This window comes from Anabrus simplex, chromosome 3 (genome assembly GCF_040414725.1).
Source record: "Anabrus simplex isolate iqAnaSimp1 chromosome 3, ASM4041472v1, whole genome shotgun sequence".
NCBI classification, from domain to species: domain Eukaryota; kingdom Metazoa; phylum Arthropoda; class Insecta; order Orthoptera; family Tettigoniidae; genus Anabrus; species Anabrus simplex.
The window spans coordinates 78,685,632-78,703,126 of record NC_090267.1 but is presented as its reverse complement, the minus strand read 5'-3'; the positions used below and the strand labels follow the sequence as shown (position 1 = coordinate 78,703,126).

Here is a 17,495-nt window from a genome sequence, read left to right as displayed (position 1 = left end):
TAAAGTTTTATAAACGAAATTTGAATCTAGAATACAACATTTTTCTAGGATACAATTAAATGGTTTAAAAAAAAAAGTATGTAAAGAGGATCATAGAATTTGAATTAGCACCTGATAAGAGGTTCATCTAACTAAGCCAACACCAAGATCATTAAATTTTATCCATAAATTATTCTTAATAGTTCTTTTGAAATTTGTAAAATTTTGGGAAGCTTTCAGTGATTGAGGGATGGAATTAAAAGCTGTTACGGTATACACCACCATGTTAATTCTTGGGACATGTAAGTTTTTCCAGTTTGCTGTGTTTTTGTTGCGTGATCGTGAATTAACAAATTACTAATGAATTTGTATTTTATATTAGCCTGAACTAAATTATGAAGGCAGATGTTACCAAAGAATTTGCAGTAGATAACCTAACTGGAGGAATGTCTGTACTCATTTACATTACTTGTCTAGACATTGAGAATGGAAGACTATGAGTGCTTTATTTTTAAGAATTTGGAGCTCCACTATCTGACGTTGAGTGCAGCGATTCCATACAACATTAGCACATTGTAGATGACTATGATTTCAATGCATAATAAACACATTTTAAGTTACATTCAGGAATTATTCTACGTAGTCTGTTGGATACTCCTGTAGTAGGTACAGTACTATTTTACTTACAATAAATTTCAGATTGTGGTCCCACTCTAATTTGGAGTTCACCAGGCGAGTTGGCCATGCGGTTAGAGGCGCACAGCTGTGAGCTTGCATCTGGGAGATAGTGGCTTCGAATCCCACTGTCGGCAGCTCTGAAGATAGTTTTCCGTGGTTTCCCATTTTTACAACAGGAAAAAATGCTGGGGCTGTACCTTAATTGTCGCCATAAGACCTATCAGTGTCGGTGTGACATAAAGCAAATTGTAAAAAAAAAAAAAAAAAAAAAAAAAAGTTGGAGTTTATTAATGTCTAAATATTTAATACAATCAAATTGTTTAAAAACAAATTTATCATTAGGTATCGGAGTATTACTTGGCCCTATAAGTAAATCTCCAGCTATATAAAAACAGTTTTTAAAAGTTAATTGTAAGATAATTACAATTAAACTATTCAGTTAATATGGAGAGGTCATTTCTCATTTTATGTGGTACAATATCTTTATTTCCTCTGTAGTAAAATAGACCACTGTCATCTGTGAACAAAAGCAGATTACCTTCAAAATCAAGATAAAAAATATCATTTACAAAAAAATAATAAAATATGCAAGACAATTACAGAACCTTAAAGTATGTTATACTTCACTGACAAAAGAGAACTTTTAGTACCATTTATGTCAAAAAATTGCTTTCTATTATTTACATAACTTTCAGACTACTTAAATTTAATTCCTCTCCAACCATCTCCTATTTTACAGTTAACACATTATGACTGATTGTATCAAAGGCTTTCAATAAGATGACCTGCCACACTAAAACCAGCAGAGTCTATTGTAACGACTGTACTATATCAACTACGATTGCAGTTGTCCTTGACTTCTGCAAAAATCCATACTGTTTATTACATAAAACTTATTAACTTATATTCTAAGAATTTCAGAAGTCTATTTTTTTCTGCCATTTCTTTTCCAAATCTGAAAGGATGGAAATCGGCCTATAGTTGGCAGGTTCCTCTTTACTGCTACCTATGTCTATGGGAGCTACTGTGGTTACTTTTAGGCTATTGGGCACATAACCATTAACTAAAGTTGGTTAGTTCCATTATGGAAATTACTAAAACTTCTGTACTTTTCTTTAGAAGGAAACTGCTAAATAATATCATTATTATTAGAAATTGAATTATTTAAGCTATGTAACGTGAAACTTTCTCAACATCAACTGGTTAAAAAGTCAAGAATAAACTTCATTTTTTATCAGGGGCTGTCAATTTGTGTGTACGAGGGATCTTTTTTGTTTAGCTCTTCAGCAACCAAGGTATAATAAATATTTTCATTATTTGTAATATACTGACTACCATTAATATTCAGTACTTCAATATTCTTGAAATTGTTAGAATCCTTACTGCCCCTGAGAACCTCATATATAACACCCGAGATCTATTTTGGCTTATTTTGACTGCGTTCAATTTTAGAGCTGTAATAGTCTTATTTAAGCCCTCCTGGCGCCCAGAATCATTAAGGCGTGAAGTCTATACGATCCAACACCGTGTTTTGCTGGTTCGAGTCCCGTTGGTTGAAAAAATTTTCACCTTCAGGATGTTGGCTGGGAGGGTAGGAGATTGCACGCCAAAGCCTATGACACTATTGATGGTGATTCGTCTGTTGTTTGAGGAGACCCCTTGGTGTTCAACAGAAGTGGGACATGTGCTGGTACTGGGTTTCACCCTCTCCCTTCCTACTACCATATGTCATGTCATTCATTTAATGTCATTAACCCCTCTGATGAGATTCGTGTCAAGAAGGGCACCCAGTCATAAACTTTACTAATTTTCCATGGTTTTGATAGTTTTTATTTCCTCTGTCTCCAGGCTACTAACAGAATGTAAATTTCTTTTGATGACCTTTTATATATTTCTTGTTTCATTGAGGCCCCTTGGACCACGTGGTTCTTAACTCTGGTGAATGTTCTTCTTAGCCTGGCATTCCTTCATCTTTGCACTGTATTTTGCTTTCCTTTCCTGAGTCCAGTGACTGGAGAGTGTTGGATGTTCTGATCAGCATTTGAAACTCATCCCTGTTGAATATATCCTTGGGATCAATTTTTAAAAATTCTAGGTCTTTTCGAACCAGTTTCGTCCATTTAGCATTCGTCCCCTTCCCTCTAGAAATGGTGTTGAAGATTCTTCCGGTCATTCTCTTGTTGTCCATACTGACTATGTGAGCATAGAAGAAGCTTCCTCTTTCTCATGGCTGATGTTATGCTCTTTAAGTGTTGGTAAAGTTCGCTGTTATGCATGATACTGTACTCACCTCCCTCATTAATGGGGCCTTTGATTTTTCGTAGGATCTTCCGTTCTATCAGTTCTAAATTCGTGAGTTGTTCCTTTTTGACTGTTTGATCATTCTGAGGCATACCGTACCGAAGGTCTTGCTACGGTGTCATAGTGTTGAATTTTGGGCGAAGGGAAAGGTTTGGACTTGTAAACATTCTTACAGAGATGGAAAGCTCTCTCCAGTTTGGTACACCTTGCTTTCATGGCTAGATCCTCACTAACATTCAAGGTTATCCATTCTCCGAGGTATTTATAGCAGTTAGTCTTCTTTATTACTGTATCCCTGTGTGGGATTGAGTTGGGTGCGTCTCTGATGCTGGTGATGAAGTCGGTTTTGTCCTTAGTAATCCTCAATCCTACTTTAGCTGCTATTTGACTGAGGGAGGAGAGTTGGTGTGTATCTTCCTCCATACTTGATGCTAGGAATGTGAGATCATCTGCAAAGGCCAGGCAATTGATGTTTAATTTGTCCTTCTTGAAACAGATTCTCAACCCCGAGTTGTCTGATAGTTTTCATCCATTTACGAATGACTTTCTCTAGCATACAGTTGAAGAGAATAGGGGATAAATCATTCCCTTGCCTAACTTCTGTTCTGATATCGAAGCTTTTTTGATAGTTCCCCCCCTGAATTTTACCTTTGACTGGGTGTTTGTCAAAGTAGCCTTTATGCGATTCAGGGTCTTAATATCTAGCCTCAATTCAGCAAGGGTCTGAAAGAGAGATCGTCTATCTGTGGAATCGTAAGCTTTCTGGAAGTCAACAGAAATTGCCACAGGGGTGAGGAGCTCATATTCTTGTAAGTGAGAATAGTTTTGAGGTTCAAGTTCTTTTCCACACATGATATTGATTTCCTGAATCCGATTTGATATTCTCCAATGCAGGAATCCAGTTCAGCTTCTAATCTTGAGAGTAGTATCTTGGAAAAGATCTTGTAGATCACCAAGAGGAGTGAGATTCCTCTGTAGTTGTTTAGATCAGACTTGTCTCCCTTCGTGTGCAGAGGGTGGATGATACCAAGCTTGATAGCTGCAGTCGCTTAAGTGCGGCCAGTATCCAGTAATCGGGAGATAGTGGGTTCGAACCCCACTGTCGGCAACCCTGAAGATGGTTTTCCGTGGTTTCCCATTTTCACACCTTAATCAAGGCCACGGCCACTTCCTTCCCATTCCTAGGCCTTTCCTATCCCATCGGCACCATAAGACCTATCTGTGTCGGTGCGACGTAAAGCAAAAAAAAAGGGTGGATGATAAATGATAACTGAGGTCCAATCACAAGGTAGTTTCTGCGTTATCCAGATGTCGGATATAATCTCATGAATACATTGAATAGAATCTTCATCTGCATATTTCCACAATTCTGTAATGATGCAATCTTCACCCGCTGCTTTGTTGGACTTAAGCTCGGAAAAGACTTTCCAGATCTCCTCCTCCGTTGGTGGGAGGGAATTTTGGTTAGAAACATCCTTTTATTTTAGAGAGTAGTAAATACTCATAAAATTATCACCAAAACCCATTTTACATCATCATACCTGCCAACTTTACAAAACCAAAAATCAGGAGATTTTGATATGAAAATCAGGAAAAATCAGAAGATATAATTGGTCAAAATTGCTTGTTCTACATGTCTTGTGCAGTGCAGGAGTACTATGGTATATATTATAACACTTACTGTCTCAAAACCAGACTGTTGCTATAAGAGTCTACAAGACTAAAAATTACACATTTCTATTCCCTCACAGGAAGTACGTGAGTAAGAAGATCGGTCTCTGACAAGCCTTCCAAAAATAGTTTGAACTCGCGCTCTACAGGTGTGAATCAGTCATGCATTTAGATGCCATTACTTAGCAAATAGGTAGATTAATAAATTGCATCATGCGCCTACGTGATTTTTCAAAGCCAGAATTCTCCAAATGGCTCCTAAAATCTCTAGAAAAGTCCTAGTCACTATCTTTGAAATTCTGTCACTAAATTACCAAAATAGACTCCAAATCTAGTGACTAGTCTCTAGAATTTACAAGAATGATGTAAATGAACACGAATATAGCACGTGACGAGAGATTTACAGTCGAGATCGCGTCGTGATATACAGGTTTCAATAAGCATTGCACACTCGCGCGCATTTCTCATATTGATAAACGTCGATATTTCATTTGAAAGCAGGCAATGAGTTAAATACTTCCGGCCACTGGTGTACATTGCTGAAATGGCAGGATTTGAAAACAAGTGTTTGAAGTTCACCAAGAAATAAGCTAAAACCGAGAGAAGTAATGGAATGATCATGAGGCGGGAAAAACTGTCGAAAATCGGGAGCCTCCCGCCTAAATCGGAGAAGGTGGCAGGTATGCATCATATATAAGGACACAGAATTCATTATGTTATCATGTATTAAATATCTGCCTAAAACAAGTCCCAGAACATAATGTTATTAAAATTACACGTCCAGAAAGTTACCAAAACATTTAATTTCAATGTTATTTTCAGTGAGCTTGCATCTCTAGTCACTAAGTAAACAAAAAACATAGAAAAGAAATGCTCAACATCAGTAGACACAGGTGGTGCATATTTTGTTTCCAGTGTGTATTAAATGCCTGTTTACCGAGCAAGTTGGCCATGCGCATAGGGGCGTGCAGCTGTGAGCTTGCGTTTGGGGGATTGTGCGTTCGATTTCCACTGTCAGCAGCCCTGAGGATGGTTTTCTATGGTTTCCCATTTTCACAGCAGGCAAATTCTGGGGCTGTACCTTAATTAAGGCCACGGCCGCTTTCTTCCCATTTCTAGGCCTTTCCTATACAATCGTCGCCATAAGATCTATCTGTGTTGGTGCGATGTTGAGTCAATTGTAATAAGACATGCCTGTTTGTTGTAACATCCTTAACTCCAGGGTTTTTGGCCAAGCTCTATTCTAGTATCTGCTTTGCAATACCCAATACTCTTCACATCCATCACAAGAGCCCATTTACAAAATTTCATATTCCCTAAAATGGTTAGAAATAAACACTCCAGCGTTTAACCAAGTACCCCATCTAGTAAGAACTTGGGAAGTTGGAAGAGGGTGTTCTGTATTTTCAACATGTGATGTTTCCTAGCAGGAGCCTCGTTTTTAGTAATCTCTTAATGCAAGATAGAAATGTATGCGTATGAATATTAATCTTTTAGTGCTTCACTCAATGCATGTTCACTGCAGGTCACGTGCTTTAGATTACAGTACATAGGTTTCAGGTTGGCAAATGCCGATAACTTTTAAAATGCTTGGTCCTTAAGTACCGGTACTAGCTACACACGATCATATTGTATTCCTTTGGGCCACAATGCAATACATGCATCATTAAAACTCTAGATCACACTGGCATTGTTGGTTTAATTCCGAAAGTACATGTTCAACAGCATGGGTTTCACTTGCTGTCCCGTTAGGGGTGCTGTTAAAATATCTATAATATATCCATTTTGCCTGTCACTGGTTTTATCAAGTAGAAAATATACTGGATTTTCATCTTTTACTTGCCTGATCTGTTGTCATTTTTCTTCATGTAGAGGCGGCCGAGGACATGATTTTCGTTAGGTGCTTTCATCTGGAACAGACTTCCTAGTATATTTCTGTAAATACATTTTCATAATAGGGTTGGTTAAACTTGGAAAGACGAATACCACATGCCTGCCACAATTGTATTTGCTGTTTCAATTTTTTTTTTTTTTAATCTGAAGAAGCCATTGGCTTGCCAATGAATTGTCTCACTGCACCCTTACTATATTGTGGTTCCTTATTGTTTACATGTTTTGCACCAGCTATGTGCTGCATAACATGATTACTTTGGGTTTTCTTTATAAATTGTTACCGGCACTCTGAATACCATCTGCACTAAATTGTTTAGCACTGTCACATATTTTCTCTTTCAGCATACTTGATACTGATACTAATACTGGCAATATAGGAAAAATGGCAGACACCGCACACAGTCAAGGCGTATTGTGAACTGTCACCTATGTAATACTAACAAGGCCGGCAGATAAACTGCTGACGGAAGCCATCAAGCTAATAGTTCAACAATCACCAGGTTCGTACTTAACTCCCGATTAGTGCAGTATAGGGAACCTACGATCCTAGCGGCAAACTGAGGAACTACATAGAACCAAGCTTTACAGATGAACCCTTAGTTTCTTCTTGTTTAATTTCTTTAGGAATAAAATGTGGCAAAGGGGCCAAAAGAGTACTAAGCAGGTGAGAAAAGGTGCTGACATTAAGAAAAGGTGTCCGGCTCCATGGCTAAATGTTCAGCATGCTGGTCTTTGACCACAGGGGTCCTGGGTTCAATTCCTGGCAGGGTCGGGAATTTTAACCATCATTGGTTAATTTCTCTGGCATAGGGGCTGGGTGTATGTGTTGTCTTCATCATCATTTCATCCTCATCATGAAGCGCAGGTCACCTATGGGTGTCATATTGAAAGACCTGCACCTGGCGATCCGAACATGTCCTCGGACACTCCTGGCACTAAAAGCTATATGCCATTTCATTTTTTTCAATAAGAAAAGGTGCAAGAAAGGTGCTTTATTGAGTAAAGATGCAGAAAAGTGCAACTAAAACACAGTTAGGGGTATTAATTTATTTGCAAGACAAGCTAATTTGGGCATTTTAATAGCGAAAAAGAATTACGGTGCAGCACCTACAATTCCTAGCTCTAGTTATTTGGCATGGCTGCAACGTCAAGCTCAAAGCTGGCCGTATGGATCGTCAACCTCCATTCAGAGGTAACGTCTGAAGAAGAGGAAGAAGAAGAAGAAGAAGTAGTAGTAGTAGTAGTAGTAGTAGTAGTAGTAGTAGTAGTAGTAGTAGTAGTAGTAGTAGTAGTAATGTGGTGTTTCAGTATCCTGTCCATTGTCTCTTCTAGTTCTCCCCAGAACTTTTTCAACCAATTTTCTATCTTTTCTGTTGGTGTCATTGGTTGGTGCATGGAAGTTTATAATCATTGTATGCTTTGTTGAGTTTTGATGAGATGAGAAGATGATGGAGTTGATCATTTTGTTGTTGACTGTGAAACTTGTGCCCAGATGTGGCACATTTTTCATCACTCGGCTGACCTGATTTTCCCTTTTAGATCCTATTGCCCTGTGATTCCATCACTTGTTCATCTATAAACTTAGTCTCTTGCACTGCTGTTATCTGAATGTTATATTTCGTTAGGACATCGAATGTATGTTTTATTTTCCTTTATTTTCCCTGGCTTAAGAAGGGAATTGATATTGATTATTATTTATTTATTTAATTTATTTATCATTTGGCTTTTAGCGCCCGGAATGTCCGAGGACATGTTCGGCTCATCTGGTGCAGGTCTTTCTATTTAATGTTATTGGGCGACCTGCACATCTGTGTGTGGGGTGATGGTGATGAGGCAGGAACAGGGTAATGAAACCTGGTGTCTGTATATAGCCTACTACTGTGAAATAACACCAAGGGGTCTGCTCAACCATTAACATCTCCATCTGACAAATGAATCACTATCAACAAAGTCATATGCGCTCACTCCATATGAACATTGTGGAGAGGTTTTGGAATTGAACCTAGGCTTTTGACACCCAATCTAGTGATTAGAAATTGTATACCATCACCTCTCCTGCCCTGCTCACCAACATTCTGATGGTGAAATATTTTTTCACCAAAGGGTTTCAAACCAGCTACCCTTGGTGTCAGACCATTATTGACTTCACACATCAATGAACATGCTCATCAGGCGGGATGATAATGTTTGTCAGACACAAAAATATGTGTTCTTCATTTTGTGTAAATATTTTACTCGGCTGATTGTTTTTACTTTTGTTTTCAGAATCAGCACTATCATTCATTGTTGCCTGATGTATTTCGACAGTTACAAGACATGGATGAGAAACGAATAAAGAACCTGAAGAACTTCATGATCCATTCTGTAGATATAGAAAGGGACGTCTTTCCAATTATCAGCAAGTGTTTGGATGGTATTGTGAAGGCAGCTGAACAGATAAACGAAAAAGAGGTATGAATAGCGTTTGACTGTAAGCCAAGGTCCTGAGCTTGGTAGACATGTCCAGAGTATGTTATTTTTTTGTATTAGCCTGTATTTAAAATAAACTTAAGAAATATTTATTATGTGGTTATGTGAATGAAAGCCTATTTTATTTATTTATTTATTTATTTATTTATTTATTTATTTATTGATTGATTGATTGATTGATTGATTGATTGATTGATTGATTGATTGATTGATTGATTGATTGATTATTTTATCTATCTATCCATCTATCTATCTATCTATCTATCTATCTATCTATCTATCTATCTATCTATCTATCTATCTATCTATCTATCTATCTATCTAGACTCGGGCTATGAAGCCTGCCATTCTGTCCGACCATACATACACTTACAAGAAGAGTTAAATATACACTAAATTATCTACAATTTAATATTTTAAGGTATCAGTTAAATGTTTTAATTAACCTAATAACTTAGCTATGATCTAATCCTACTATGTTATAAAAAATTATTATTATTTATTAACCAGGTTTGACAGAGTTTCTTAAAGCGGAGGTGATTTGACACGCTCCTAATTTCAGTAGGTAGGGAATTCCAAATTCAGCTGGTGGCGATTACAAATGATCTACTGTAGCCAGTTGAGCGGTGAATGGGAATGCTTAGTACTGAGGTGGATGATGATCTGGTAGGAATACTAGAAGGTGATGCTAGGTAATGGAATTGTGTGGCAAGGTATTCAGGAGTGTTAAGGGTCAGTATACGATGTAACAGAGAAACAGTGTGTAAATTTCGTCGCTCTCTTAAGTGTAGCCATGAAAGTCTATCATATGCAGGAAAAATATGGTTAAACCTTGGTATATCTGAAATAAATCAAACACATGCGTTATGTGCCTTTTGGAGCTTGATGAAAAGTGATGCATTCAGGTTACTGTATACTTCGTCACAGTAGTTGAATATTGGTATTACCATACTTTGGATAAGCAGTTTTCTTACATTTTGGGGTAGATCTCTGAGTTTCTTAAGGGAAATGTAAGGAATAAAACACTCGCTGACATATACCTATTACATTATCATTCCAGCTAAGGTTTTTATCCATTATCATCCCTAAGTTTTTAACTGTGTCTTTGAATTGTAACTAAGTGCCTCTTAACGTTACTGAGTGGGTATGCACGTCATTGAGGCGTGCGTGGGTTTTTTGGGTAGCTAAAAGAATACACTGCGATTTTTGGGCATTGATTTTTAGTGCATGGTCATCGGTCGACTTACATATTCTTTCTAGGTCGTCATTCATATTATTTATTGCAGTCGGTAAGTCACGAGGATGTGCATGTGTATATATTTGTCTGCGTATACATGATATTGACAGTGTTTAATTACTTGTTTTAGTCCTGAAAGATTGAAAATAGGAGTGGCGATAGCACTGACCCCTGTTGTATTCCAGTCTCTACAGATTGCCATGAAGAGAAATTTTCACCTATTGATACACACTGCCGGCGATCAGACAGATAGGAACAAATCCAGGATAGTGTGCTTTGTGAGAAATTAAGAGCACATAATTTTGCCATTAGTATGTCTGTGTCAATGCAGTCGAAGGCCTTACTAAGGTCTAGAATAGTTAAAACAGTAACTTCTCCCTTATCCATAGCTACTCCTATGTCATTTGTAACTTTAAGTAGTGTAGTAGTTGTGCTATGATTGCTTCCAAAACCAGACTGGTATTTGTCAAGAAGTATATCGTTATTTAAATATGCAGTTATTTGTCTGTGAACTATTTTCTCCAAAAGTTTGGACAGAAATGGTAAAATGCAAATGAATCGAAAGTCTTTGGGTTCCACGGGGTTGTTGGTCTTTGGGAGTAGGCGAACAATTGCACCTTTCCAAAGGGAAGGGAATATGCTGGTTATCAGTGAGGTATTAATAATGTGGGTTAGAATTGGTAGGATTATGTCTAGAGTTTTTAATAGTAACTGTGGAACAATCTCATCACATTCTGTCGCAGTTGTCTTTATTGACCATGCAATTTGTCTCACTTCTGCAGGAATTACGAGTGAAAAATATAACTGTTCACTCCATTGTTAGTATTGTCATTGTGTAGGATTTTGTTAATCGTCTGTTCTTTTGTTGTCTGGTCAATGTTAACAGGTCTTGTAGTAAAGTATTGGTTTAAATCAGGTCCTCTCAGAGTGCATGCACCTAGTGCATGCACTGTGCAGGTGCAAAAGACAACTTCGCTTGGTTGACCATAGTGCAGACCCTCACTCCTTGATCTGGAGTAATAGCGCTGTCTCTCTCTTTTCCCACGCCCGTCTCGCTCGCTCCGCCTGTCTCCCTCGCTCCGCCTGTCTCCCTCTTCCTCACTTGCTCCATAATGCTCCAAATCCGAGCCGAGCTTAGCCAAGTAGCCCAAAGACGAAGCGTTGGTCCGAGCCGAGCCGAATGGGACCAATGCACTGTGCACAGGAACTCTGCGCCTCATTTTGCAGGCATGAGATTTTGGGCATTTGAGAGGCCCTGGTTTAAATCATCCAGTGGTAGTTTAATGTCAGCAGTTTGTATTTTATTTCCACGTATGCCCATTTTTTAAAACGGTTTTCCAGATTATTGTCGTGCTCCGGGTTAGCAAAATGTTCTGCGAGTGTCTTATTTTAGGATTCCTTACGGCCTGTGTGGTCCTGTTAAGAAGGGTCTTGTACAGGTCAAAATCGTTGATACTTGGCTACAACCTGTTTTCCAGTCAGTGACCGGGTCAGGGATGGAATTGAATGAAGCCCCCATGTTGCGGCGATGATAGGAATTGTGCCGGCTGCCGAAGCCTGTCACACTCCTCTGGGGCAATGATTAACGACTGGCAAATGAAATGAAATGATAGTGGAGTGTTGCTGGAATGAAAGATGACAAGGGTAAACCAGAGTATCCGGAGAAAAACCTGTCCCGTCTCCGCTTTGTCCAGCACAAGTCTCACATGATTTGAACCATGGAACCCAGCGGTGAGAGGCTGACGCACTGCCACCTGAGCCACTGTGTCATTTTAAAATTAATCTTATTTAATGAAAGGTTGGATGTGAGATTATTGTAAATGTGATAGACATTGGTATTGTCATCATCATTATCAGTTTAAAGTTCTAGTTTCCCAGCTACTATTTATAATCCTCTTCCCTCTATTCATAAATGTCTTGTCACCATGACATCATCCACTGTCCTTTTTTAGCTGCAATGTCGGTCTCTACTACATCCATTTATCAGGTTCTACGTTTTCCATTAATTTAGATCAGTGGTTCCCTCAACTTTTTTTTTTTTTGTGACAAACTGTTTTGCCTTGTGGAGTATTGTGGCACACACAGCCTGTTTTTGAAGGATTTGAAATGCTAATAAGCAGTCTTCATAGATCATGAACAATAGCAGAAAGTATATAAACCACTAGAACGCTCGTGAAACATGTTGATCACTCATGCCATATCTATATTACTTCAGTTTCCAACAATGTTGCTGTGCGAAAAGGGATTTTTAGTATTTACCAGAGAGATAATCCACCTGATAGCCGCCCCTATTAGAGAATTGAAGTGATCAGCGTCCTAGTCAGTTCATATGAACAATATTTCTTTTATCTGTTGTTTGGGTGTAAGAATTTTTTTCTGCAGATTAAGAATGATGGATGTATTCGTCTACAATTGTACCCCGTATTGAACAATTGGGTAAAAGTAAACAACCATACATTTCCCACCAAGTTGCAACAATTAAAATTACTAACAGTGACAGATAATTGTTCATTTTTCAATTTTTATTACATATTTGCAGTTCTGTATGGTCAACAAATATCAAATTTCTTTGCAGCACACTCAAGCAGTTGCAGGGCACACCAGTGTGCCATTGCACACCCTTTAAAAACTGCTGATTATGCCAGTTTTTTTAAAACTTTGTTACGGCCTCATTGGACCACGTTTGTTTAGGTTTCTAACCATGTTTAATGTATCCTTACTCACATGTCTTTCATTCTTTTAATATGAGCATTTCTTCTGTCCTCTGGCGAGGGAAGTTGTTTCTCTGTTGTTTTTTTCCCCCCTTGTCTTCAGGTACCCTCCACTCCTGGATTTTTTGTTTAAAGATGCGTCTATCTAGGGCATCTTGCTTCGTTATCCCGTTCAGCCTCAGATCATCTGCCACTGCTTGGTGCCATTTGAGTTTTCTTTTGAGATTCCAAACTTGTGTTAGGATCTGTTTCCTAAGTCTGCTGTCAGACATATAGAATGCCCCCCTCCCAAACCCCATGGCACTACAGCCCTTGAAGGGCCTTGGCCTACCAAGCGACCGCTGCTCAGCCTGAAGGCCTACAGTGTTGTGTGGTCAGCATGACAAATCCTCTCGGCTGTTATTCTTGGCTTTCAACATCGGGGTCGCTATCTCACCGTCAGATAGCTCCTCAATTCTAATCACGTAGGCTGAGTGGACGTCGAACCAGCCCTCGGGTCCAGGTAAAAATTCCTAACCTGTCTGGGAATCGAACCTGGGGCCTCCGGTTAAGAGGCAGGCACGCTACCCCTACACCACAGTGCCGGCACATATAGAATGCACGACTGAAGAAAGTCGGCCTTCTTTTCCTGATGACGTCCATTACTTTGCCCACCTTGTTATGCTTTTCATATTTTCTGAGCTTTCATGTTCCTTCCTTTTTAATGGGTCCTAAGATCTTTCTCCCTATCCTTTGTTCTAGTTTCTCCAGTTCTCATTTTGAGGTTTTATTTCTTAAGCTCAGGTGTTACTGTTGTATATAAAACTTCTGGGCTTACAACTGTCTGGTAGTGTCGGATCATAGCTCCCCATGATAGTGCTCTCTTATGTCTCAAGAGTCTTCATGCAGGTTGCCTTCACTTTAATTAATTTTGCCTCCATACCCTGTTTTTTCATTATTCCTCATATCTAGCCACTCTCCTAAATATTTGATCATTGCCCTGTGTTGTTTTTATCTTAAATGGACTATCCTTAATATTGGCCATATATTTTGTTTATCATTTGAGACCTATTTTGCCTGCTTGATGATAAAGTTCCTCAGTCTGTTGCTCAGCTGCTTCAATGGACAGTGCTAGAATTGCAAGATCATCTGCAAAAGCCAGGCAATCTATATGAAGTGTAATTTTAGATCCCCTAAAACTTAGTCTACTTTGAACTTCCTTTCCTTCGAGGACTTTTCTCCATTCCCTGATGACGTTTTATAATACACAATTAAAAAAGAATAGGTGATAAACCATCCCCTTGTCAGATTCCAGTTTTGATGTCAAAGGGATCTGAAATTTCACCTAGGAACTTAACCTTTGATTTGGTGTTAAGTCATCTTTGATAATGTTTCTAGTCTCATTGTCCAGCCCAGACTCTTCCAGGATGTTTACCAATGCCTCTGGAAGTCTATGAAAATTATCCCTGAGTCTTTTTTCTTTAGGTTGGCAAGTGCAATTATAGTTTTTAGGTTAAGGATCTGTTCAGTGCATGATCGTCCCTTCCTGAATCCTCCTGATACTCACCAAGCTGTGAGTCAAGTTGTGTTTCAGCTCATAGAATGCTTTAAAGAGAATCTTGTAGGTTATAGAGAAAAGCGAGATCCCTCTGTAATTAATATTAATTTTAGATCCATTTTTATGGAGGAGGTGGTTGAAGGTTGATTTCCAGTCATCAGGCACCGTAGTGGTTTGCCAGATCTCTTCAAAGATCTTCGTTAGTCTCAATTGAAGCTTCGTCAGCCTTCTTCCACATCACCGACACAAGGGGAATGATTCGTCTTTGCATGTTGGTTGAAAGTCTGGGTTGACTTATAGTTTGAGCTCCTTCGAATGTCACAGTTGGTGGTTTACAGTTCAGAAGGTTTCCAAAGTAGTTGGCAAGCAAGAGGTATGGTTGTTGTAAACAATGTCTCCTTTATCATTCTGAAAGTGTAAATTAGGGGCATCGTATTTCTGTGTATATTGCTTGAATGTCTTGTAATAGTCACTTGTATTTTTTAAGGTCTTCATTGATGTCCTGAAACTGTGTTTTGAAATGTTGTCGTTTAGCCTGGTGTATTATCTTACTTGTCAGTTGGTGCTGGATTATAAACATCTCCCAGTTCTGTGCTGTCTTCTGTGAGCACCACTGTAACCATGCTTTCTTTCTTTCTTTCTTTCTTTCTTTGGGTAAGATAATATTCACATTCATCAGTCCATCATATCTGTGTGCACCTCTTGTTTCGTGGAGCTAAACTTTGCCATTTCAATCATATTATTCTTAATATGTTCCAATGTTTGAGGTACTGATTTGGTACCGAGATGTTGAGTAAAGCTCTCATTAATTTTCTGCGAGTCAAATCATTATACTCGAACCTTATTAGTTTGCCTGGTGTTTTGTGGAAGGAGTCTTACCGTAATTTTGGAAAGTAATGGCCTGAATCTATGTTGGCGCTGCAAAGCACTTTGATGTTCATGATCTCTTTTGATGCCTTAGAAGATATGGTCACATGATCTATCTAAAACTCTCTTAAGTTTGGGTTTCGTGACCTTTCCTGGGCAGATGTTTAAAGGCTGTTGATTTGAGCCTGAGATTGAATGTTTTACATGAGTTTATCAGCCTTTTGCCATTCTTATTTGTTCCTTTGTGGGCTGGATAAAGTCCAGCAACTCCTCTATACTTCTTTTCAATACCAATTTGTGCATTGAAATCTGGAAGAGGATCAAAACTCATCCACAGCTTCACTATCAGTCTTGTTGGTATGGTTAGTCGGTGCATGTACATTAACCATAGTGTACTTCTTATTGGAGCTTAAAAATGTTAGGGTTGATGTTCGCCCATTGTAGGATGCAAAGTCCACAATATAACTAAGTATTTTCTTGGTAATTATGAAGCCTATTCCTAGATTAAGCACTGATTTCATTACTCTCTTGCCAATTTTGCCTATGAATATTCTATATCCTGTTGATTCAAAGGCATCTTCGTCTACGTACCTAGTCTCTTGGAGGGATGTGATAATTATATTCTGCTTGTCAAGAGTGTCTGTGAGGTATTTAAGCTTTCCAAGTTTTAGCGTGGAGTTAATGTTAATGGTCCCAAAATAGTTGATCTTGCGGTGTTGTATTCTACGATTGAAGGGTACAACCAGGGTCTCCGTTTCGCGTGAGCATGGTAGTGTAGGCTCCCCAGAATCCAATGGCGTACGGACCTCATTTCCGAGGGTGGATTGGTTACCTCCTGGGATACATTTCCATATTGATTTTGCTGCCATGCTTAGAAACCAAAATAGATTGGTTTGGTGGCTAGTCCAATAATTGGACTAACGAGATACAACCAAGGTTGTGAGCCCTGGAGGAAAATAGATCAGCCGCCACTAACATGAGGTACAGATGCTGTCGGGATACTGTCAAAAACATGTAAAACTGCCACCCCCTTTACCCATATCAACCTTGGACAATAGATTGCCTCCTCCATCAGCTCCGCCGCACCGAAGACTATCTTCACTGCTGTAGCTGCCGTTAGTCTCTTCACCTGTAATCCTGGGCATGGGTCCTCACCTGAACTTGGCCATCCCATCACTCCGGCATACTGAAGTGAAGAATGCCCACTCCCGCAGCGTGGATGCGGCAGACTAGAATTACTCAAATGGAATCAGGTTAATGGTTGTATATGATGCCACAACCAAAGGCAAATATGCCAGTTATTGTGTAAGTAAACAATGTTGTCAACTATCAATAGTAGTTATGAGGAAAATGGGTACTAGAGGATAGATGTAATGTAGAATGGTTATCAATGCATTTTTTAAAATGGAAAATATCACTTGGCTCAACTAAAAGAATATTTAAATATTTAAACAAAGTTCTCATTAAATTTGGAAGTAAATTATTTATTTCACTCCATAGATAATACTAGAACCATCCTCCTCGATGTATCAATATTAGTGATCAAGGGATCACTTAAAATTATTTGTAATCATCTTTTCAACCCACTTTAACAACCACTGTTTATTATTATTATTATTATTATTATTATTATTATTATTATTATTATTATTATTATATTTTGTTTTTTTCCCAACACTGTTGCTAATGGTATCCTTTGTCATGTTTGGAAACCTATAAATTAGGAAGTAATAAATTTTTCTCGAGTAATTAACACACCTTTTTGACAAAAAATGCAGGCGGAAACTTCGAGGAATTCAGGTATTAAAAAAATTATTTACAATTAATTTACATTTTAAAAGATACATCGAATATAATATACAGTACCTGGCCACTTTATTAGACTCAACATACAAATCTTAATTTTTTTTAACAAAATATTATATTAACAGACTTTTAATGGAATATTACACATTCACTAATGGATAGCATTACAGTATGTTTAATTTACGATGTCATACGCAGTTTTAAGACTGCAATTCTAATATTTAGTCAGTCCACCCTTAGGTTTTATGACTGCTTGCACCCTGCGAGGCATACTTGCAATGCAAGATGAAGCTGCTCCTAACAACTTTTCATTATGGTTACAATGAAATATGATATTTTCAAGTAG

The 17,495-nt window shown here is 38.3% G+C and overlaps 1 protein-coding gene across 4 annotated transcripts in view; it reads left to right on the top strand.

Moving 5' to 3' along the window:
* Cip4 (formin-binding protein 1-like Cip4) overlaps positions 1-17,495 on the top strand; it is a 668,861-nt gene that overhangs the window by 479,422 nt on the left and 171,944 nt on the right. For all 4 annotated transcript variants that reach the window (XM_067142577.2, XM_067142575.2, XM_067142576.2 and 1 more), the window contains exon 6: positions 8,788-8,973. In XM_067142577.2, the coding sequence (XP_066998678.1) occupies positions 8,788-8,973 (186 nt within the window). The remainder of the gene's footprint in view (positions 1-8,787; positions 8,974-17,495) is intronic.